The 26,001-nt window shown below is 41.0% G+C and overlaps 1 protein-coding gene across 6 annotated transcripts in view; it reads right to left on the reverse strand.

The window, feature by feature from the left end:
* Skel (DM13 and DOMON_DOH domain-containing protein skeletor) overlaps positions 1 to 25,589 on the reverse strand; it is a 174,227-nt gene extending 148,638 nt beyond the window's left edge. For 2 of the 6 annotated variants that reach the window (XM_067763749.1, XM_067763751.1), the window contains exon 1: positions 25,037 to 25,586. In XM_067763749.1, coding sequence (XP_067619850.1) covers positions 25,037 to 25,106 — 70 coding nt within the window. In that variant the 5' untranslated portion in view covers positions 25,107 to 25,586. Of the gene's footprint in view, positions 1 to 25,036 lie in introns of all 6 variants that reach the window. The other 4 variants (XM_067763747.1, XM_067763750.1, XM_067763752.1 and 1 more) reach the window with 4 other exon arrangements.
* Between the last annotated feature and the right edge of the window lie 412 nt (positions 25,590 to 26,001).

A 26,001-nucleotide genomic window follows, 5' to 3' on the forward strand; every position in this document is an offset into this window, starting at 1 on the left:
CGATTCCCAGACCTCTCGTTTAATGTCTGTGTTCCAAAAACGCATTCTAGGGATATCTCTGGTCCATATTTAAGTCAAACTCATCCTTTATTAATACACCCGGGAATGCCTGTCATTTGATACCGATATTATGAAAAACTGAAACAGTGTCTCGAACTTATATCCGTCAAGAGTGACGGGGTTGCCAAGGCACTAATGTGCCCATTCGTGGATGACAGCAAGTTTCCACATTTACCACAAGACCCACCTTACTGCCTCTTAATATAATCGAGAGAGGGCAGAACTTACGGCGCATTTGTTAAGGCCAATTATATCAATATCATCAGGATACGCTTGTCCGAAACCTTGTTTAGTTTCGAATGACTCCTTATGGAGGTGGGTGATGTTGCGTCATATCGCAGAGCCTCATTAACTTTTCGGGAAACTTAGTCTCGGGCATTGCAGCATACAAGCAACTTTTTTCCGCGCTGTCAAAGACTGCTTCCAGGTCGACAAAAAGATAGTGAGTATCTGGTCGATAGTAGATTTAGTAGTACATAGTAGGTCTGAAGCCGCACTCCAGTCAGTTCGTTAACCTTGGGTTTCAGTCTTTCGCACATTACGCTAGATAGAACCATATTCGCGATACTAAGCAAAGACATTAGAATACAAAGATGTTGCGTGCGCGAAAAATCGCGTGAGGCAAGCTTTAAATTTAAAAATGCCAACTAAACTGTTTTCACTTACCAAAGAAATATTTTTTATATATCTCACCCTAATATTTGACTTAGTCAAATCAAATCGTTCGCACTACTGCCGGACTGACATCTTAACGTACTGGGTTCTTATTCGGTAAGGGATTGTTAAATTTAAAACCTTAGTCGAGTTTTTGTCGATACACAATTAACCTGAATACAGCTCTTGAAAAAATAATTTTGCGATACGTAATCAAATCAACACGGCAGTGAGTTTTATAAAAAGAGATCAAAAAGTAGTACATAAATATGAACTAGTTTCCTATTCGGAGGCGACTAATCCGTTACTTAATCTCAACGGCTTAAACACTTCGGAGGGTGAATACATACATATCTATGTATGTATGTACATTGTATTATGGTCATTACCACAACAGCCGAGACAACCAGAAGAGGTTAGCAAGCGCGTAAAGCGGTCGGTCAACATAATTAACTGTCGCTTACACAGGTGATGCAAGTTTTACATTTATTTGAAACTAATAAATATACCAATGGCTTAAAAACATATGTATGTGTACATCCATGAATATTAAGGTGGTCCTCATAAACCAATTAAGTGATTTTTTCAGTCCCACCTCTTTTAACGGCGATAGAATAAAACAAAAAACAATTACTGACGGGCTGTCTTCGGGTTGTGCCGAAGGCCTCATACATTCCATGAATTAAGCTGAACAATAATGTGTTAAGTTTCAAAAATTCATAAAATCTGATCAATCAGTTGAGATATATATTATATATAGACCGATCTTGAAAGATTTTTTTCAGACAACAATGTATGCCTTATATGTAAATAGCCTGTGAAATTTTAAGCTTCTAGCTGTAGAAATGAGAAAGAAATTACCTTTTATCTAAACAATCAGTTGTATGGGATATTTTATATATGACGATCTTGACGATTTTTTCAGACAATAACGTGTGACATATGTGCAAGCATCTTGTCAAATTTCAAGCTTCTAGCTTTTGAAATCAGGAAAGAATTATTTTGAGTAATCAAAACTTGTAACTGACTGTTTACTTTATTTTATTTAATTTATATCACAATGTATTTTGTATTTACGATCTAAATTTGAAATCAACCGAAGATTGGTATTTTATGTTTGTATGTCATGTTGCAGGGTAAAAAATGATGCTACTGAAGAAGAACAATTTTTACTAATCAAAAGAAATGTTGACGGGAAAAAATAGCAAATAAGTAAGTAAAAACTGCACAGAACTGTTTCTTGTTGATTTACATTGTCTAATGCAGAGAACAAACTCCACTCCACGTATTCATGTATTTCATATGCTTTGCAAATATATCTTTTAACAACTACATACATATGTATGCTTTAATGAGCATTTTATTCTTCGATATTTGAACGCAAACGGAGTTCGTGTTATTTTTGCATTGAATTCCCAACATCTTTATTATTTATTTGAAAATGCGAAATAAATCTTGCGTTTATGCTACGACGCACAGTGGACCGAAATTGAAAAGTTGGGACTTAGGACTTTAAGTGTACATTTTCGTATTCTGTGATCTTTTTCCATAATTTATTGTTATATAACATGTTTTCGTAAAACCTAATTTAAAAAAGTTATGACACTTTTAGTATGCGGCTTTCATATCGACATACCCTAACGAGCATATGTGTACATCTAGGTTTTTAAGCTATTGCATAGATTTTATCGTGGGCTTGGCGACTAAATCAAAAAAAACCGTAACGGATATTTGTCAAAAAAGATCCGAGAAGGCTCGAAAAGATTCGAAAAGGTTCGTAAAGGTTCGGTGTTAGCAACAGGCCAAATACATAAAATTGGATCTCTATCATAAACAACGGTGGGCGCCACTACATTTACACGGTTACCAAATTGAGAATGTGTTAGTAAACACGAACGCGTGGCGAGCACGAAAGCAAAATCAATTATTTATATAGTTTGATTTCAATCATTGTGAATGATGACAAAGTGTGATCTCTTATCTGTCAACTGCCTGACAGGCTGTTCAATATGGCTACTTTTCAGCGTTTTGACAGGCTGTTCAATATGGCGGCGCCTATCTTCAGCGAGTGATAGAAAGAGATACAGAATGAGACAGCGATAGTCAAATACGAATCAGGTGATCCATTTACTTTGGAATTTTGACGTTTATGCAGAAGAGATCACACTTTGTCATCATTCACAATGATTTCAATGCTTGAACGATAAACACGTATCACACGCACTCTTTGGTACTCTGTTTTAAGCGCGCGTGCGACACTTCCTCACCGTACGACCATCGAAATCAAACTAAAAGAGCTGTCGTTGATTTTCACGAAGTAGCCATTGTGCTATCGCATATCGTATACATATATGCATAGCGGAATGATACAAGGTGGCAGCATTGTGACATACCTACAAACATAAATAAAAATTCCATGTACTTTGTTTTTGTAAATTCGATGGACAAATGTCAAAATTGTACGGCACCGGAAGTTGATGTATCAAATCCCGGGGTGGGCGTGAGCTTAGCACCTGCTAAGCAACCATATATGTATACGATAAGCGAGAGCACAATGGCTACTTCGTCAAAACCAACGACAGCTCTTTTAGTTTGATTTCGGTGGTCGTACAGTGAGGAAGTTTTGCACGCGCACTTAAAACAGAGTACCAAAGAGTGCGTGTGACACGTGTTCACCGTTCAAGCATTGAAATCAAACTAAATAAATATTGATTTTGCTTTCGTGCTCGCTACGCGTTCGTGTTTACTAACACATTCTCAATTTGGTTACCGTGTAAATGTAGTGGTGCCCACCGCTGATCAAATCAAATAAAAAGAGGGTATAATCAGCTGTTCCATGCTGCCACCTTGTATCGTTGCGCCTTGCATATATGGTCGCTTACAAGCCAACCAAATAAAACCGCACTGCGTTTTTTTAGCGCACGCAAACAACCGGCGTTTTTTGCCCTAACCCGAATAAGCATGCGTTGCGACAATGTAAAGCATGTGTGGAAACGTCAAATCTAAATGTCACGCAGAACCAAAATTGGAAATCGAGTTAGGTTTTCACGCATCAAATTTAATTAGAGCTGCTCTCATACAAGTTGTATGTGCATGAGACATTTTTGACAGAAAATGACTTGCGTGCGTTTATATTAGGTTGGCATGTTAGCATGTGCTAAGCTCACGCCCACCCCGGATCATAAAGTTAAAGTTAAAGTTAAAGTGAATGTTAAAGTTAAAGCGAAAGTTAAAGTTAAAGATAAAGTTAAAGTTAAAGTGAAAGTTAAAGTTATTCAATAAAAGTAAAAAAATTGTTTTCTTATCGGTCATCACGCTTAAAAAGGTTAACTTGAATTAATATCAAAGACAAAACTTGAATTAATATCAAAGAAAACAAAAGGTTGCATAAATATTATAATTGCATAAGTTGATAATATGCAATAGCTTCACCGCGGCAGTCCTCGAGTGCCACACGTCCTTTTTTTCCAATTTCCAGCAATTTTGGCTTCACTAAAATAATTTTTACTATTTCTCAATAAAAATATGTATCAAGGTCTAACCCAGAAGCTTTCAATGGTACTGAAAACTAAATATTTTAGTTTCTCAATTTTAATTGGGTACGAATAACCATACTACATATGAAACGCAACATTTACTTAAAATAAAAAAAAAAATTTTTTAGTTTTTTTTTTTGGTCATATACCTATATGTATATTTGGAGATTTCATGGACTATTGACCTATCGAATAATTTTGCTTTTAATTACTCTTTTGGTACTAAATAATAAACAAAGGAGTTATAGCACTTTCAATATTTATTGCAACTGTTATTTTACCTGATTCTTATTATACTTAGACCTGAAACTCATGATATTTTTGGAGGAAAAATTGCAGGGTTTGCATTGAAAAGTTAATAAGGATATGCCAAATATCATGAATAGGGGAAGTCAAAGTAAATAAGTGAGTCAAACCCGTTGTTTCATATTTATAATAATAATGCTATGCGACAAAATTAACTTTTTTTCTGGGTATTGGACAAAACCCACTTTTTTGTAGAGATTGAGGCTTAAGTAAACAAAGTACTATCTCCGGTTTTCGAACTTAGCCTCCAAAAAATAGATATCGGTTTACGAAGTTCGAAATTCTACATTTCGAAATTTTATTCTTTTGTTAACGCGTTCAGCAAATTGAAAATATAAAGGTGAAAAGTCAGAGTCTGACTGTATTCAGAAGTCAGAGACTGACTTTTCACAGCTGTTATACTAAATTTCTCAAAAAAAGAATTCAGCCCTTCAAATAAGGGAAAGGAGCGGACCACGCCCACATTTTTACTCTTTCAATTTGCTGAACGCGTTAATAAAAGAATAAAATTTCGAAATGTAGAATTTCGAACTTCGAACTTCGTAAGCCGATATCTATTTTTTGGGGGCTAAGTTCGAAAAACGGAGATAGTAGTTTGTTTACTTAAGCCTCAATCTCTACAAAAAGGTGGGTTTTGTCCAATACCCAGAAAAAAAGTTGATTTTGTCGCATATCGTTATTATTATAAATACGAAACAACAGGTTTGATTCTCTTATTTACTTTGACTTCCCCTATTCATGATATTTGGCATATCGTAAAATTTTGTTAGCTGACCTAATTATGTGAAAACGACTTCATAGCTTAAAAGGACATTAAACGGAAATGTGAAGCTTCTCAAGGCCAAAATAATTACATATCAATTTGAAAAATCGGACGGCAAATAACCAAGTTACAACGAAAAAACATTTTCGGCTGTATTTCGAAGGATCAAAAAAAATTAAAAAAAATTTTTCCGAAACCTTCTCAACATAATCTTCAAATTTAGGGGCGGACATTAGCAACTTTTTTGTATGGGGACCAACCCAGTCTGTAAGCATCATATACACAAAAAAAAAAATTTGCGAACAAACTGGAATAGCTAAATTTTTGATTTGAACCTTTTTTGGATTGTTAAATGTAAATTCAATATCAAAAAATTTTAAATTAAATGTATAATGTGAGGAAAATGAGTTAACGGTAAAAATGTGATTTTTCCCATACATACATTTTTTTTTATTTGCTATAACTTTTTTGTTTAAGACTTTATAAAAAATACTCATATATAAAAACGTCATCTAATGAGACTTAAAATCATCAAATCATCAAAGTTTTTGTGTTATCTAATCTAATATCTAATCTAATATAATATATTATAAATGGGAAAGTTTGGATGTTTGGATGTTTGTATGTCCAGACGTTTGTCTTTGTGCCTCAATCACGCAAGAACGGCTGGACGGATTTGGATGAAATTGGCACACATATAGCCAATAGTGTAGAAGGAACTACTAGCTATATATTTTTGAAAAGGGGGGAGGTCTCCGCCCCCTAGGAGCAGTTATAATTTAATTATTATATTTTTTCGTCTTTGTGACTGAATCACGCCAAAACGGCTACACGGATTTTGATGAAATTTGGGACACAGACAATAGCCTACTAGCGAAATTTTTTCCGAACATGGAAAGGGGGGGGCGGTCCCGCGACCCCTTCAAAAAATTACTTTTTAATAATTTTTACACATTATAACTTTACGTATACTGACCTTCACAAATATTACAAACTCAACGGTTCAAATAAGTCGAGGGCAGTGAGCAGTGATACCCTCCGCCCCCTCCCCCTTTCTCACCCATCTGGTGTTAAATCTATAAATTGTTAAAATTCAATATACATTTTCTCCTAAATCAATAGTTTTTGGTATCTGGCACATACAGATCGAGATCTGAACAATTTTGGAAAAACGAGCAGTGGTTCTCTCCTTCTCCTCCCGCCATCCGCCATCCGCCATCCGTCCTCCTTCAATTGTTTTTATTAGCACGCTTTTATTAGCTTTACCTGTATGTTTCTTTGTAACTCTTCATTCATTTCGGGATCCGTCCTGCATCCCGACGGGGTAATTTCGGGATCACTTGCATACTTTTGAGAGATAAATTCTTGATGGTTTCCGGGATCATTACGGGACTTTTTCGGGGTCATTTTGGGTCCCTTCCGGCATCATTTCTGGATGGTTTTCAGGATCCGTCCGGTATCCCGTTGGGGCCATTTCGGGGATATTTTTGGATCATTTGGGGTATCTTCCGGCATCATTTCTGGATGGTTTTCGAGATCCGTCCGGGATCCCGTCGGGGTCATTTCGGAACTTTTTCTCGACTAATACGGAATCATTTGGGGACCCTTTCGGCATCACTTCTGGATGGTTATCGGGATCCGTCCGGGATCCCGTCAGGGCCATTTCGTGACTATTAGGGGATAATTTGAGGACATTTCACCCATCATTTCTGGATATTTTTCGGGATCCCGACGGGTAAATTTCGGGACTATTTCGGGATCATTTGGGGTACCTACCGGCATCATTTCTGGATGGTTTTCGGGATTCGTCCGGAATGCCGTTAGGGTCATTTCGGGACTATTAGGGGATCATATGAGGACCCTTCCGGCATCATTTCTGGATAGTTTGCGGAATCCGTCCGGGATCCGGACAGGGTCATTTCGGGACTATATCGGGATCATTTGGGGGACCTACCGGCATCATTTCTGGATGGTTTTCGGTATCCTTCCGGGATCCCGTGGGGGTCGTTTCGGGACTTTTTCGGGTTCATTTCAGGTCCCTTCCGGCATCATTTCTGGATGGTTTTAGGGATCCGTCATGGATCCTGTCGGGGTCATTTCGGGACTTTTTCGGGATCATTTGGGGTCCCTTCCGGCATCATTTCTGGATGGTTTTCGGGATCCGTCCGGGATCCCGTCGGGGTAATTTCAGGACTTTTTCGGGGTCATTTGGGGTACCTTCCGCCATCATTTCTAGATGGTTTACGGGATCCTTCCGGGATCCCGTCGGGGCATTTCGGGACTTTTTCGCGATTAATACGGGATCATTTGGGGACACCCTCGCCATCATTTCTGGATGGTTTTCGGGATCCCGGGAGCCCTTCAGGGTCATTCCGGGACTATTTGGGGATCATTTGGGAACTTTCCGGCATCATTTCTAGATAGTTTCCGGGATCCGTCGGGATCCCGTCAGGGTCATTTTGGGACTGTTAGGGGATCTTTTGAGGACCCTTCCGGCATCATTTCTGGATGGTTTTCGGGATCCGTCCGGGATCCCATCAGGGTAGTTTAGGGACTGTTATTTGGTGTTCATTTCTGGATGGTTTTCGGGATCCGTCCGGGATTCCGTCGGGGTCATTTCGGGACTTTTTCGGGACTATTTCAGGATCATTTGGGACCCTTCCGGCATCATTTCTGGATGGTTTTCGGGTTCCATCAGGAATCCCATCAGGGACAATTAGGGGATCATTTGGGGACCTTTCCGACATCATTTGTGGATAGTTTTCGGGATCCGTCCGGGATCCCGTAGGGGTCATTTCGGGACTATTTCGGGATCATTTGGGGTACCTTCCGGCATCATTTCTAGATGGTTTTCAGGATCCGTCCGGGATTCCGTCGGGATCATTTCGGGAATATTTCGGGATCATTTCTGGATGGTTTTCGGGATCCGTCAGGAATCCCATCAGGGCTATTAGGGGATCATTTGGGGACCTTTCCGGCATCATTTCTGGATAGTTTTCGGGATCCCGTAGTGGTAATTTCAGGACTTTTTCGGGATCATTTGGGGTACCTTCCGGCAACATTTATAGATGGTTTTCGGGATCCGTCCGGGATCCCGTCGGGGTCATTTCGGGACTTTTTCTCGACTAATACGGGATCATTTGGGGACCCCTTCGGCATCATTTCTGGATGGTTTTCGGGATCCGTCCGGGATCCGATCAGGGCATTTCGGAACTATTTCGGTATCATTTGGGGTACCCTCCGTCGTCATTTCTAGATGGTTTTCGGGATCCCGTTGGGGTCATTTCGCGACTTTGTCTCAACTGATACGGGATCATTTGGCGACCTTTCCGGCATACTTTCTGGATAGTTTTCGGGAGTCGTCCGGGATCCCGTAGTGGTAATTTCAGGACTTTTTCGGGATCATTTGGGGTACCTTCTGGCATCGTTTCTGTATGGTTTTCGGGATTCGTCATTTCGGGACTTTTTCTCGACTGATATGGGATCATTTGGGGACCCTTTGAGCATCATTTCTGGATTGTTTTCGAGTTCCGTCCGGGATCCCGTCAGGGTCATTTCGGTACATTTCGGGATCATTTTGGGACACTTCCGGAATCATTTCTGTATGGTTTCGCGATCCGTCTAGGATTCCCTCGGGGTAATTTCGGAACTTTTTCTGGACTATGTCGGGAGAATGTAGGAACCCTTCCTGGATATTTTCTGGATGGTTTTTGAGATCCGTCCGGGAGCCCGTCAGGGTCATTTCGGAACTCTTCCGGGACTATTTCGGGATCATTTTGGTACAATTCAGGGATCATTTCTGTGTGGTTCTCTGGATAAGTCTAGAATCGTGTCGTTGTCATTCCGGGAACTTTTGAAGAAACTTCCCGGGCATTTCGATATTGCCGGGGTCATTTCGTGGATTTTTCTGGATAATTTCGGGATCATTTGGGGATCGTATGGGGTTATCAGCTCATTTATATCTTTTTAAGATATTGCATAGATTTTATCGCGGGCTTGGCGACTAAATAAAAAAAAAAAGTAACGGATATTTGTCAAAAAAGATCCGCAAAGATTCGAAAAGGTTCGAAAAGGTTCGTAAAGGTTCGGTGTTAGCAACAGGCCAAATACATAAAATTGGATCTCTATCATAAACAACGGTGGGCGCCACTACATTTAAACGGTTACCAAATTGAGTATGTGTTAGTAAACACGAACGCGTGGCGAGCACGAAAGCAAAATCAATTATTTATTTAGTTTGATTTCAATGCTTGAACGGTAAACACGTGTCACACGCACTCTTTGGTACTCTGTTTTAAGCGCGCGTGCGACACTTCCTAACCGTACAACCATCGAAATCAAACTAAAAGAGCTGTCGTTGATTTTCACGAAGTAGCCATTGTGCTATCGCTTATCGTATACATATATGCATAGCGGAATGATACAAGGTGGCAGCATGGTGACATACCTACAAACATAAATAAAAATTCCATGTACTTTGTTTTTGTAAATTCGATGGACAAATGTCAAAATTGTACGGCACCGGAAGTTGATGTATCAAATCAAATAAAAAAAGGGTATAATCAGCTGTTCCATGCTGCCACCTTGTATCGTTGCGTCATGAATATATGGTCGCTTACAAGCCAACCTAATAAAACCGCACTGCATTTTTTTAGCGCACGCAAACAACCTGCGTTTCTTGCCCTAACCCGAATAAGCATGCGTTGCGACAATGTAAAGCATGTGTGCAAACGTCAAATCTAAATGTCACGCAGAACAAAAATTGGAAATCGAGCTAGGTTTTCAGCAGCAAATTTGAGTTGCTCTCATACAAGTTGTATGTGCATGAGACATTTTTGACAGAAAATGACTTGCGTGCGTTTATATTAGGTTTGCTTGTTAGCAGGTGCTAAGCTCACGCCCACCCGGGATCATAAAGTTAAAGTTAAAGTTAAAGTGAATGTTAAAGTTAAAGCGAAAGTTAAAGTTAAAAATAAAGTTAAAGTTAAAGTTAAAGTTAAACTTAAAGTTAAAGTTAAAGTTAAAGGTAAAGTTAAAGTTAAAGTTAAAATTAAAGTTAAAGTGAATGTTAAAGTTAAAGCGAAAGTTAAAGTTAAAGTTAGAAATAAAGTTAAAGTTAAAGTGAATGTTAAAGTTAAAGCGAAAGATAAAGTTATAGTTAAAGTTAAAGTAAGTTAAAGTTAAAGTTAAAGTTAAAGTGAATGTTAAAGTTAAAGTTAAAGTAAGTTAAAGTTAAAGTTAAAGTGAATATTAAAGTTAAAGTTAATGTTAAAGTTAAAGTGAAAGTTAAAGTTAAAGTTAAAAATAAAGTTAAAGTTAAAGTGAAAGTTAAATATTAACTTCTCATTTATTCAATAAAAGTAAAAAATTTGTTTTCTTATCGGTCACCACGCTTAAAAAGGTTAACTTGAATTAATATCAAAGACAAAACTTGAATTAAGATCAAGGAAAACAAAATGTTGCATAAATATTATAATTGCATAAGTTGATAATATGCAATAGCTTTAACGCGGCAGTCCCCGAGTGCCACACGTCCTTTTTTTTACTCAATTACAAAAATTAAATGCATTAGACAGAAAAAAAACTTTAAACAGATAACTTGATTAGCCTGCTTATTTCATTTTCTCCTTGCGGACGGGGCCGCGGGTAAAGGCTAGTATCTAATCTAATCTAATCTAATTTATATTATAAATGGGAAAGTTTGGATGTTTGGATGTTTAGATGTTTGGATGTTTGGATGTTTGTCCAGACGTTTGTATTTGTGACTCAATAACGCAAGAACGGCTGGACCGATTTGGATGAAATTTTGCACACATATAGCCAATAGTCTAGAAGGATCTACTAGCTATATATTTTTCAAAAGGGGCGTGGTCCCCGCCCCTAGGAACAGTTATAATTTAATTATTATATTTTTTCGTCTTTGCGACTGAATCACGCCAGAATGGCTACACGGATTTTGATGAAATTTGGGACACAGACAATAGTCTACTAGCGAAATTTTTTTCGAACATGGAAAGAGGGGTGGGGGTCCCCCTTTTTAATAATTTTTACACATTATAACTTTACGTATACTGGCCTTCACCAATATCACAGACTCAAGGGGTCAAATAAGTCGAGGACTTACAAAGTAAGCAGTGAAACACCCCGCGCCCCCCCTCCCCCCCCCCCCCCCCTTTATCTCCCTCTGGTGTTAAATCTATAAATTGTTATAACTCAATATAAATTTTCTCCTAAAACAATAGTTTTTGGTATCTGGCACATATAGATCGAGATCTAGACAATTTTGGAGGAACGATCAGTAGTCCTCTCCTTCTACACCCGCCATCCGCCCTCCTTCAATTGTTTTTATTAGCGCGGTTTTATTAGCTTTACCTGTATGTTTCTATGTAACTTTTCATTTGCTCCAATGCGCCTGCTGCCTTATTAATATGGTTTTATAATTAGCTTCACCTTATTTGTAATCCCGTAAGGGTCATATCGAGGCCCTTCCGGGATAATTTCTGGATGGTTTTCGGGATCGGTCCGGGATCCCGCCGGGATAATTTCGGGACTTTTTCGGGACTATTTCGGGATAATTTTGGGACCCTTCCGGGATCATTTCTGTATAGTTTTCGGGATCCGTCCGGGATCCCGTCGGGGTTATTTTGAGACATTTTCGGGACTATTCCGGAATCATTTCGGGACTATTTCGCGATCATTTGGGGACCCTTCCGGCATCATTTCTGGATGGTTTTCGGGATCCGTTCAGGATCCCGTCGGAATCATTGCGCGACTTTTTCGGGATCATTTGGGGTCCCTCCCAAGATCAATTCTGGATGGATTTCGGGATCTGTCCGGGATCCCGTCAGGGTCAATTCGGGACTTCTTCGGGACTATATCGGGATCATTTCTGGATGGTTTACGGGATCCGACCAGGATCCCTTAAGGGTCATTTCGGGACTATTAGGTGATCATTTGAGGACCTTTCCGGGATCACGCCTGGATGATTTTCGGTATCCGTTCGGGATCCCGTCGGAATCATTGCCGGACTTTTTCGGAATCATTTGGGATCCCTTCCGGCATCATTTCTGGATGGTTTTCGGGATTTGTCCGGGATCCCGTCGGCTTTATTTCGGGACCTTTTCGGGGCTAATACGGGATCATTTGGGGATCCTCTAGGGGTCGTTTCGTGACTTTTTCTGTTTTATTTCGGGATCATTTGGGGACCCTTCCGCCATAATTTCTTGATGGTTTACCGGATCCATCAGGGTCATTTCGGGACCATTTTGGGATCATTTGGGGACCCTTCCGAGATCATTTCTGGATCCGTCCGGAATGTCGTAGGAGCCATTTCGGGATTTTTTGTTACTTTTCCAGGATAGTTTCGGGATCATTTTGGAACACCTTCAGGGATCATTTCTGTGTGGTTCTCTGGATACGTCTAGAATCGTGTCGTTGTCATTTCGGGTTTTTTGGGACTATTCCGGGAACTTTTGGAGACCCTTTCGGGGCATTTCTGGATGGTTTTCGGGATCCGTCCGCGATAGCGTGGGGGTAATTTCGTAGCTTTTTCTGTATAATTTCGGGATCATTTGGGATCCTATCAGGTTATCAGCTCATTTAGTTCTTTTTTTTACTCAATTGCAAAAATAAAATGCATTACACAGAAAATAAAATTTTTAACAGATAACTTGATAAGCAGGCTTACGCGAATAGCCCATATATTTAAATTTCTCCTTGCGGACGGGGCCGCGGGTAAAGGCTAGTATATTATAAATGGGAAAGTTTGGATGTTTGAATGTCCAGACGTTTGTGTTTGTGCCTCAATCACGCAAGAACGGCTGGACGGATTTGGATGACATTTTGCACACATATAGCCAATAGTCTAGAAGGATCTACTAGCTATATTTCTTTGAAAAAAGGGGAGGTTCGCGCCCCCTAGGAACAGTTATAATTTAATTATTGTATTTTTTCGTCTTTGTGACGAATCACGCCAGAACGGCTACACGGTTTTTGATAAAATTTGGCACACAGACAATAGTCTACGAGAGAAAATTTTTTCGAACATAGAAAGGGGGGTAGCGGTCTCACGACCCCTTCGAAAAATTACTTTTTAATAATTTTTACACATTATAACTTTACTTATACTGGCCTTCACCAATATTACAGACTAAATGTGTCGAATAAGTCGAGGGTTTACAAAGTGAGCAGTGACACCCTCCGGCCCCCTCCCCCCTTCTCACCCACTCTGGTGTAAAATCTATAAATTGTTATAACTCAATATAAATTTTCTCCAAAATCAATAGTTTTTGGTATCTAGCACATACTGATCGAGATCTAAACAATTTTGGAAAAACGATTAGTAGTCCTCTCCTTCTCCTCCCGCCATCCGCCCTCCTTCAATTGTTTTTATTAGCACGCTTTTATTAGCTTTACCTGTATGTTTCTATGTAATCCTTCATTCGCTACAACGCGCCTGCTGCCTTATTAAGATGATTTTACATTTAGCTTCACCTTATTTGTAATCCCGTTAGGGTAATATCGAAACCCTTCGGGATAATTTCTGGATGGTTTTCGGGATCCGTCCGGGATCCCGCCGGGGTCATTTCGGGATTTTTTCGAGACTATTTCGGGATAATTTTGGGACCCTTCCGGGATCATTTCTGTATAGTTTTCGGGAACCGTTCTGGATCCCGTCGTGGTTATTTTCGGGACTATTCCGGGATCATTTCGGGACTATTTTGCAATCATTAGGGGACCCTTCCGGCATCATTTCTAGATGGGTTTCGGTATCCGTCCGCCATTCCGTCGGGGTATTTTCGGGATCATTTGCGTACCTTTGAGAGATAAATTCTTGGTGGTTTCCGGGATCATTACGGGACTTTTTCGGGGTCATTTTTGGTCCCTTGCGGCATTATTTCTGGATGGTTTTCGCGATCCGTCCGGGATCCCGTCGCGGCCATTTCGGGGCTATTTAGGGATCATTTGGGGTATCTTCCGCCATCATTTCTGGATGGTTTTCGAGATCCGTCCGGGATCCCGTCGGGGTCATTTCGGGACTTTTTCTCGACTAATACGGGATCATTTGGGGGCCTTTTCGGCATTATTTCTGGATGGTTTTTGGGATCCCGTCAGGGTCATTTCGGGACTATTAGGGGATCATTTGAGGACCTTTCCGGCATCATTCCTGGATAGTTTTCGTGATCCGTCCGGGATCCCGACGGGGTCATTTCGGGATCATTTGAGGTACCTACCGGCATCATTTATGAATGGTTTTCGGGATTCGTCCGGGGTCCCTTCAGGGCCATTTCGGGATTATTAGGGGATCATTTGAGGACCTTTCCGGCATAATTTCTGGATAGTTTTCGGGAACCGGACGGAGTCATTTCAGGAGTATTTCGGGATCATTTTGGGTACCTACCGGCATCATTTCTGGATGGTTTTCGGTATCCGTCCGGGATCCCGTCGGGGTCATTTCGGGACTTTTTCGGGATTATTTGGTGTACTTTCCGGCATCATTTCTTAATGTATTTCAGGATCCGTTCGGGATTTCGTCGGGGCATTTCGGGACTTTTTCTCAACTAATACGGGATCATTTGGGGGCCCTTTCGGCATCATTTCTGGATGGTTTTCGGGACCCGTCCGGTATCCCGTCAGGGTTATTTCTTGACTATTACGGGATCATTTGAGGACCTTTCCGGCATCATATCTGGATAGTTTTCAGGATCCGTCCGGGATCCCTACGGCAACATTTCTAGATGGTTTTCGGGATCCGTCCGGGATCCCGTCGGGGTTATTTCGGGACTTTTTCTCGACTAATACGGGATCATTGGGGACCCTTTGGCATCATTTCTGGATGGTTTTCGGGATCCGTCCGGGATCCCGTCAGGGTCATTTCGGGATTGTTAGAGGGATTATTTGAGGACCTTTCCGGCATCATTTCTGGACAGTGCTCGGGATCTGTACGGGATCCCATCGGGGTAATTTCGGAACTTTTTCAGGACTATTTCGGGATCATTTGGGAACCCTTTAGGGGTCATTTCATGACTTTTTCTGTATTATTTCGGGATCATTTGGCGACCCTTTCTTGATGGTTTGCCGGGTCCATCAGGGTTATTTCGGGACCATTTTGAGATCATTTGGGGACCCTTCAGAGGTCATTTCTGGATCCGCCCGTGATGCCGTAGGAGTCATTTCGAGATATTTTTGTTACTTTTGCGGGATAGTTTTGGGAACCTTCCGGGATCATTTCTGTATGGCTTTCGCGATCCTTCGTGGATCCCCTCGGGGTCATTTCGGAACTTTTTCTGGACTATGTCAGGATAATTTAGGAACCCTTCCTGGATATTTTCTGGATGGTTTTTGAGATCCGTCCAGGAGCCCGTCAGGATCGTTTCGGAACTTTTCCGGGACTATTTCGGGATCATTTTGGTACCCTTAAAGGATCATTTCTGTGTGGTTCTCTGGATAAGTCTAGAATTGTGTCGTCGTCATTTCAGGTTTTTTGAGACTATTCCGGGAACTTTTGGAAACCCTTCCGGGGCATTTCCGGACGGTTTTCGGGATCCGTCCGCGAAATCGTCGGGGTCATTTCGTGGCTTTTTCTGTATAATTTCGGGATCATTTGGGGATCCTATCAGGTTATCAGCACATTTAGATCATTTTTTTACTCAATTAAAAAAGTAAAATGCATTGACAGAAAAAATTTTTTAAACAGATAACTTGATAAGCAGGCTAACGTGAATAGCCCATATATTTCTTTTTCTCCTTGCGGACGGGGCCGCGGGTAAAGGCTAGTTAACTAATATTTTTTTCATTTCCCTAAGTCCACTGAAAGCCAAATCCAGACTACTGTGCGACGCAGCGCTAGATTAAAGGATCGCAACAGAAAAAGTCTACAGAAAACTGAATGCTTCTCTCAGAGACGATGATCAAAATAAAACAAATGTGAAGATACGGACCTTCACCATAAAATTTCAGAATTGCAGCATTTGCTACAAGAGTCCAACATAAAGAACGCTAGACTTGAACAGCTGTTTGTGCCTACAGCATATTCAGGTATGCCAGCGCAAACTTCAGTATTGCCAAAAATTTGCAATGTCTCTATGTTAATATTGTCTCTGGTATTGCCTACGTCATTCACGACGAGCGTGTCTATGCCGACGCCTGCGCCGCATATGCCTGCATCCGCCATGTAAACTATGCCGACATACTCTATTGCAGGATATTGAGCGACTACAAACCATCATGCCATGTAAACTGTGGCGACATATACTACCGCAGGATATTCATTGGGTCAAATCTCTCATGCATGTCAATTGTGACGACATACTCTAGAGAAGGATATGGACCGATTCCATCCTCTAATGCCACGTCAATTCCGCCGACGTACTCTAATAAGGAATTTGTAAGCGTATCAACCGCCAACGCCACGTCATGCCTGCCGATGTACGAATACACTTTTCCAAAAGCAACGAGTCGATCAGCACTGCTCGAGCCTTCGTTTTTATTGTACATGCCTATGCACTATATATATATATATACCGGCAGGACCACCCTCAACTGTCTCGACGAATCCTGTCACAATACCTATGAACACAACAACAAGAATTTTCAGGATTCCAGAGGAATGGCCTATGTTTGCATTTGCATACAAAGAAACGACAGATGCCTATCGCTACACGATTCTAGGGAATTTAACACGTCTACAGAAGGCGCTGAAGGGTGCAGCTAAATCTAAAGTTGAAGCCTTCGAGCGGTTTCCAGGTGTTGGTGTGATTTTGTTCAAGCACAGCTCCTATTGCTGTGCTGGATGCGTTGCAAGTGATTCGAATTTCAGCAGTGGGTAACGGATGCGCCAATAGCGTAGCGGTTGCAAGTTGTTGTTTGATCGCAGAAAAAGCTTTTACGGAAGTGTCCGTCCATGGCACCGGTCTTCGGTGATTATTCTTTGATTCGAAGAACTCGTTGAGTAGCGCCAACACGTTAGCGGCGTTTTTAATGTGGCGTCAATAAAAGTTGATTGCCCTTATGAATCTTCTTAGATACATGATTGTCTCGGTTTAGGGAAATCGCGTAGTGATTTGACTCAATTTGGCAACGGTTCTGAGCCCTGTGCTGTAATACGGTATCCCAGAAAACCGACGGTGGTTGAACCTAGTACACACTTATCTGCGTTAATGCAAAGTGAAAACTGACTTAGTCGTTGAAATACCAGGCGGAGGTGTTGCTTGTGCTGGTTCTCGCCGTTTGACGCAATTAGCAGATCGTCGATGTAAGCATAAACGAAGTCCAAACCCGATAGTGCTTCATTTATGAGCGTTGAAACGACTGGGCTGATGTTTGTGAATTTGTTCGGTTTATTGAGAGCTGTTATGCTGTTGGCGTTATCGCTGTGATTGGCGCTGTTGCGAACGCACCTGTGCGAGAACCTGAGTTGGGAACTATGATACACCCCGTTTGGCGTCATTTATTAGTCCGTGTTCGTGAATTAGGTCTGAACCGATGATTGTGGATGGTACGTTCGTCATACAAAAAATCCAATGAATTGGTCGACGGAGCCCAATATTGAGAGTCAGCGCCTTCTGGCCGTATGTTTCGATGACAGTGCCGTTGGCAGTCTGGCGTCGAAGTTGGGTTGAGGTTAGTCGGCCTCCTGTTACAGCGACAACGGCGATATTTTCAAGCAACAAAATTTTTCATGGATAATGAAATTCACCTTTGACAGCACTAGATTGTGTTCATTGTTCTTAGCTATATTCTGTGAAATATACTTGGTGTGTATAGTTTGCTCTTTAAGGCGGCAATATATGCATATGAAGAGGAGTCCGGAGGACAATAACCCCAATACGCTTAAAGCAGGGGAAGAGAAAAGAACCTCACGAACCCTAAAATAATTGCAAGATGCTTAAAGCAGGGGAGGTTGAAAGGGCCCTCGTGAACCTGAAAGTAGTGTCAAATAACGGGGTATAGCCGTAGACCCAGAGGTGCTAGAACTGCAACAATTGGGAGAGAGACAAATAGCTCAATGGGGCTGCGAGTCTTACAGATTAACCTCCAACACAGTAACGTAGCATCGAGCGAGCTCCTCCTGATTCTTAAGGGAGTTCCTTTGATGTGGTGCTGATACAGGAGCCATGGCTCTCGTCCAGAGGAAAGGTTTCTGGACTCAGCGCGAGCCGATTCAACGGCTCTTACGCAAATACGGAGAGCAGGGTTAGAGCTGCAGGCATGGTGAGGCAACATCTATGTACACTCGTGTATGCCAACTTCATCACGGTGATCACAATAAAGGAGAAAAACGAACTGCGGCTTGTCAAATCCGCAAGTGGGAATGCGCATCACAGAGTATAGGAAGGGGCCGATGCCAAAACACTGCTCTGAAAATCGCTACGGGCTGTCTTCTTATGTCGCCAGAACACCACCTATACAGTGCGGCGAGAGTTAATAGTCCCCATCAGGGAGAGAAAAGAAATGCTCAACAAACAGTTTCTGTTGAATACCCAGACATCCCTGGGTAACCCAACAGACATCTGATTTAAGAGCCCCCTCTCAGGGGCTTAAGAAGTCATCTAAGCAAACATTATGAGGATATATGTGACCTGAGAACACAGCCATATGTAGAAGAAAAAACACAAACAGGTCCTCAGTGATATCCACAAAAATGCATCGGACCTCTATGGCAGCAATTGCCTGGCGAACCCCGTTCTTCTAGATAAATACCCTGAACTCGCGGAAGAGGAAAGCAATCTCCATAGGTAGACGCGCGTCACTTTAGCTCAACATCGATCTGGATACTGTAACAGGTTAAACTCCTACCTATATAGAATGAACCCCGACATACATAATGTAAAATACAGCCCAGGGACTGATAAAAAAGGACGACGGGAAATGGTCGCACAGTAGGGAAGAGTCCCTTGAGGCGCTACTTAACATACACTTCCCATCAGAATAGTTGTGTACCAATATCTTCACCCCAAATACGGAGCGAGCATTAGCAGGGTTGGTGAAAAATACCAAAATTGAGTGGGCGTTAAAAACTTTGCCAAGCTCAAATCGCCGCATCCGGATAGGATATTTCTTGCTATGCTGCCGATGGCATGTGGATGATTGTAAAATGGCTTAGAACAATTTTTGGGGGTTACATAAAACTGAACTCCGGCTTAAGTAGTCTTCATACCGAAAGCGGGAAGAACCAGTCACCTGCACCCAAAAGGCTACAAGCCTATTAGTATGACTTCTTTTCCGCTCATAACCCTACAGAGAATGATAGGTTTTTTTTTATAAAATCAAATATGAGTGAAGCATTATTCTTTTCAGAACAACATTCTTACTCCAAAGGCAAGTAAGTCGATACTGTACTGCATAGCGTGGTAATGAATATATAGAAAACCCTGGAACGCCAGAAATATGTCCTTGGTGTTTTCCAGGACATTGCTGGGACTTTTAACAATGTCTCGAAACGAGAAATCATGGACCATCCCAACTCTATTGAACAACATCCGATCTTAACAAATTGGATCGGCTCCATGTTAAGCTGCAAAGTGATCTTAACAAATTGGATCGGCTCCATGTTAAGCTGCAAAATTATTACGGCGCCATGGGGTCTAAGCGAGGCCACAAAATCTGTTAACATCGGATTGCCGAAGGGTTGGGTTTAATCACCAATGCTGTAGACGCTAGTCATCAACCAATTGCTGATGCGGTACGACAGAGGGCCAGTCAAACTGTCGATCAGCCAGTTCGATGAGGGACCCGTAAAACTTGCGGCTTACGCAGATGACGTTGCAATTGTCATAAGCGGAAAGTGCATTCCAACGATTACCTCTTTGATGGATTGGGTGCTTCAGGATATTCATACCTGGGCATCTAATTTCGGGTTGACAGCCAACGCAAAGAAGACGGATATGGTCTTGTTTACTAAGAGGTACAAGGTCATAACTTGGACCAAGCCTAATGTTCATACCTGGGCATCTAATGTCGGGTTGACATCTAACGCAAAGAAGACGGATATGGTCTTGTTTACTAAGAGGTACAAGGTCACAACTTGGACCAAGCCTAAGTTATGAGGGGTGAAACTACAGGAGAAACCTTAAGAGAAAATGTATAGGAATCATCCTAAACAGTAATAACACAATGTCAAAATATCAAAAGAGTTAAGAAATTATTATATAACTATTGCAAAGCACTACCATTTAGATAATGATCCCATACATACAAGTACTTAATTTAGGTCTACAAGACCGTAAATAAATAAATAAACAATAAACAGTAATTTGTCGTGGAAGCTTAACGTGGAGGAGAAAGTGAAGAAGGCATCAACGGCACTTTATGCATGTACAAGAATGCTGGGGTGTACGTGGTATTTAGCCATTGTAAACCATATTCTATACTATGGAGTTCTTGTTTGATGAACAGTCACATAAAAAAGAACCTACCTCAAAAAATTAGAGGGGGTATGCAGGCTATCAATGCTTAGCATTACGGAAGCTCTGAAAACAACCTCGACGGCTGCATTGTGTGTTTTGGCGATCCCTGGAAAGCATCGGTGCAGGGCAAAGCATACAAATATATTGTGTCCCAGGGCATATGGGAATAGATCGGAATGAAAAAGCGGATAAACTAGCTTAAAAGGGTGAATCCCTTGAAGCTTGCTCAGTAGACGTCCCAACTAGATTGGGCGATATTGAGAGAAGGCGAGAGGTGCACATTATCGACCAAGCGGGAAAGGCGTAGATCCAAGTGCGGGGCTGTAAAGTGTCGAAGATTATATGCAGGTCTTACAACCATAGACTAACAAAGTTGCTTCTGTCATTAAAAAGAGAGGACTGTAATCATGACGGGTATTCTGGCTGGACACTGCCTTCTGGAGTCACATGCCTTTAAATTAGGCTTTGTCAGTGATAGTAGATGCAGGAAGTGCGGGTTAGAGGAGGAAACGTTCGAGCACGTTTTCTGCTCGTGCCCTGCACTTGGCAGGCTAAGACTCCAGCTATTAGAAGTGATACAGCTGATCTAGAAGCAGCAAGTGGCATAGGTTCTGAACAGCTTATAGTATTTGCCAAGAGGACGGAGTTATATTATAACAAGTTAAACAAACTTCTGGTAACACTACGGACTCATTCAGTCTATGTTAGGTTCTCATGGACCAACCAGGTCAACCAAAGTTGAAAATGTATTCCTCGGGCTTCAACACTCACCGGTAAAAACAGCGATACAGGACTCTACTTTCTTTTCGGTTTTTTTTTTTATTTGTTCACTAAGGAAAATACCTTTCCAAGAACATGCATTTAGAAAAAACACCTAAAATGAGGAAACACTCCCTAAAAAAATTTATTGATTAAATCAAAGTAAAAAATAAATTTGAAATTTTCTCATACAAAAACTTGGCCGTCTTCTAATTTACTAAAATGGAACCATTTTTATTTTAACGCTCTGCTGTTATCGTTGTTGTGTTAACAGTGCTTCACCACATTCAATGGCGACCACTCAACCACATTCGACCAGTCCCAAATTGGCGTGAAAGTCCTCTAACGGGAGTCCAATGAAACTAGCAGTTTGGTGTCATGTGGGGACACATCGCATGCTGAACATACATTACGTAAGCCGGGGTTGATTCTGGACAAGTGACTAGTGTCTCCTTTGGTAGTGCGCTCTTTTGCAAAAGTAGGACAGCGTATATTGATATCGGGCTTCACCGGTCGCGTTTACCGATTCTGTGTGGATTTGGTCTAGGGCCTTATCCTGCTCGTCTGGATCAAACGGCTGTGTTGGCACGTACCAGATATCATCATAGTGCTTATGGAGATGTCCTCTTAACCCATTTGGAGGCCGGGCTGGTTCGATCAGTAGTAGTAGTAGGGTGTCCTGGTTTGTGACAATTAAGCAAAACTGTCTGTTCAGCATTTCGTTGTGCTCAGGGGGCTCGTGGCAATTCTGAGTGCAGCCTTTTCCAGTATGTATTTTAAAGCCAGGCGAACACATGAGCGGCCGGCAAGCGACTTGAGGATTTTGCTGCGGCTTTGTACTCAAGATACAGTTTCGGTTGTTTGTCCCTTTGTTATCGAACATTACCCCTAAGATCTTTGGGTGACTGACAGTCAGCATCGTAACACCATCGATGTCCCATATTTGCGTCATCTGTTCCTCCACGACGTATACAGAGTGGTCGTGGATTTGGTTGGCGATAATGGCAGGTCGCGCGAGGTGAAGAAACTAGAAATACTGGGCAGATAGCTGATTATTCTAGAAACTCATTCGTCTTATGGCGGCCGCTGTGGTGTGATGGTAGTGTGATTTGCCTACCACACCGAAGATCACGGGATTAGGCATTACATCCCGGACAAAGCAACATCAAAATTATAGAAGCAAGTTTTTTCAACATGAAGAAAGTTGTTCTAAGCGGGGTCGCCCCTCGGCAGTGATTTGGCAAGCACTCCGAGTGTATTTCTGGAAACTCATCTGCCTTGCAGATGCTGATCGGAGTCGGCATAAAAAAATAGGTCCCGTCCCGCCAATTTGTGGGAAAGATTGAAAAAGGAGCACGACGCAAATTGGAAGAGAAGCTCGGCTTAAAATATCTTCGGAGGTTATCGCGCCATAAATTTTTTTTTAATTCGTCTATTGCAGGGCCAGGTGCCGTTGCCATTATCGTGCAATCGTCGGCTTAGGACATGATAGTAACTCCTTCTGGTGGGGAAGGGAACTGTGATATGCAGAAATTAAACGAAAGCGGGGATAGGACACCACCCTCTGGTGCCCCCATTTAATTCTACTAGGCTTTGAGGTTTGTTTCCAAAATTGAACCGACGCTTGCCGACCATTCAGATAATTTGCGGTCCAATTTTTAGAAACGAGGGAAGGGGAGAACCTTCCTGTCTTGGAGTAGCGTGCCAAGGTTGACTGTGTCAAAAGCTTTCGACAGGTCGAGTGCTATGATGGCCCTATGATTTTTTTTTCTCATGTATTCGTGTATTCCCATGACCTTGCGAAGCGTACGCTCGCTTTGCCGGACATCAGTCGGAATGGGGAAAGCAGCAAAATATTGATATTGAGAATTGTATAGTCTTCCCAGTTAAAATAAAATTAGCTGGTCGCTGTATTGAAAAGAGTATGGGCAGATGATCAGATGCTAAAGTAAACAGAAAGTCGTATTGTCTATTGTCCACTGCTGCTGCAGTAAATATCTTTCTTTCAGTGTTGACAACAAATAATGGGCCATATGCATAAAACAAGTGAAGTATCCTTTTAACACGCTTACATAAATTAGCTTAAGTTGTATGTATGCTTGCTTGTTTGTAAAGCCCCCATTAGTGATACTTAGCATAGACTTGCTTGACTTGGGTAAACTTGGCAACTTAGCCACGATTATACTCCACTTGGCGCATAAAATCTGGCATCATAATCAGCGTTGAAATTTATTTTTAAATAAATGTCAATTTGTATGACAAAATGTTAAAATGAAATGGAAACAAACAAATGGCATCTCAAAATGTAAACGTCACTTAGAACTTACATAGAAAATCAAAATTCAACAGACTTCTAAGTCAAGTTAAGTTTTGAGTAATCAGTAACTTGCAATGTTAATTTAACAGAACTGTAAGTGACAGTTCGCAAGCCAAGTCAAGTCTATGCTAAGTATCAGTAATGGAGCCTTAACTCTCTAGGCTAGGCGCGCAAAGGAGAGTTAGACCCATCTAGCGGCAATAAGCGGCAGTGGTTAAATAACTCGCTACAAAACTACCCTGAAAAAATTGTTGGATTACGTGTTCCATTTTCTTCATGTTGGAGTACTCTAACAATACTCCTTTGCAATGCGTTTGCGGACCACCATCAGCCGATCATTGCTCGTAACATAAGAATATTCGTAGTATAAAATATAAAAGTTGTATTGGCCCTCTTCATTTACTTTCATTTTAAATTAAATTCACTCCGATAATTCTTTCCGACAACGCAATTCCTCTTTAGTACTTTGTCATATGATCCTCTGTGGGTGCTCTATGGAGTATTACAGTGAAAGTACTTTGGAAATTACTCTCACGTATGTACTCTATGGAATACTCACAAACAAAGCGAGAGTGGGATCACCTACTCCTCTCCTAGGACATCGCAATGTTAATTGGAGCACATTTTTTGTATGAATACAGATTAGTTTTGGAACACTCCTATACTCCCAAAGGAGTATTCCTTACACTATTTATGGAGTACTCGCGTTTCTTGAAGGGTAGTTGTGCTTAATAGCGGAGACACGAACCTCCTCTGTGCTAGCTGCTATCAACATGAAATATCTAAGTGGATTGTAGATACTAAAACTAAATATTTAAAAGTGTGATTTTTAGTTTTTTTAAACTACATATGTATATTGGTATTTTTGATAGTAGTCACTTGCAAATTATATGGAAATTTTAAGTGATTGCTATTGAAATAAGAGTTCACTGGTTTCATGCATATGACCCAATAAACGAAAAGTGGAATCGTTCTGCCAAAATTGTTATAAAAACCCAAAGCGGCAATCCTGATTTTGAATCGAATTCATCAATCCTCGTGTTCCAATGGCACATGAACCAGATACGGATAGAGATTTAACATGTAAATGCAACAACAATGTGAACATATGGATCACATTGTTGTTGCATTTGCATGTTAAATCTCTATCCGTATCTGGTTCATGTGTCATAGGAACACGAGGAATGCTAGGGCCCATGTATGTATTGCATACTGGCTGATGTTGAATACTCACGATTGTAGAAAAGTACTCCGATTGCTATGTTACAAATAATATTCTTTGATTTAGCCATATTATAGGCCATTGCCAATTCTTGCAGATCCTTTAATTATGTGAAAGAGGGAATATTATTTGGTAAACGGCTCACACTAATATCTAAATCTGGATACACTACAGTTATTACATCAGATGAGGATTCATATTCAATGACATATCACAACTTTTATTTTATGAATTAAATAATCACTTCGTTATTTGTGGGTAATATATGTACATATGTAGGTCACAAATTGCTTTTATTGAGGAAATTTTATTACTTTTTACTCTTTTTATTACAGATTTGTGAATTTCTTGTTATTCAAACCACTTAATATTCATTAACTTTCAAATTTAAACCCGTATTTGCAAACCAGTAAAAAAATGTATTTATGTCTTTATGCTTGTCTATTCACGGATAGAGCTCAGACGAAGAAACCTGAAAAAATCTTTGTGCTGGTTTTTTAAGCACAACCGGACGCTACTAACTCCACAATTGTAATGAACGCCAAGCTTATAGACCAGGCTTGAACGGCCATCACCAAAGCCACGAAATTACTTGACTGACTCGAAATTTAACAAACAAGCTTACAAATATACAAACAAAACAATAGATGTTAACCATACTGATGCTGCAGATTTAGTCATCAAATCACGGTTAGGCAATTCACCAGTGGGAAAATTTATATTGAAATTCGACAATTTTAACGCTAGAAACACTTATTTTTATATAATAACCACAATTTAACTATTTTGTTATCTATGGCCAGTTTGACATCTTCCACTGCTGTTCGTCGTCGGAGATTCTCTATAGCTTCTAGCTTCCCTGCTCCTGCTACGATTTGGTTTAGGCCATGTGTCCCTGAAATCCAGGACATTTCATCAAAACATGTCCCGGATTACTAAATTCGAAGTAAGACAAGAAAACAACCTTCGGACCGAAT

Source organism: Eurosta solidaginis, chromosome 1 (genome assembly GCF_040869045.1).
Source record: "Eurosta solidaginis isolate ZX-2024a chromosome 1, ASM4086904v1, whole genome shotgun sequence".
Lineage (NCBI taxonomy): Eukaryota > Metazoa > Arthropoda > Insecta > Diptera > Tephritidae > Eurosta > Eurosta solidaginis.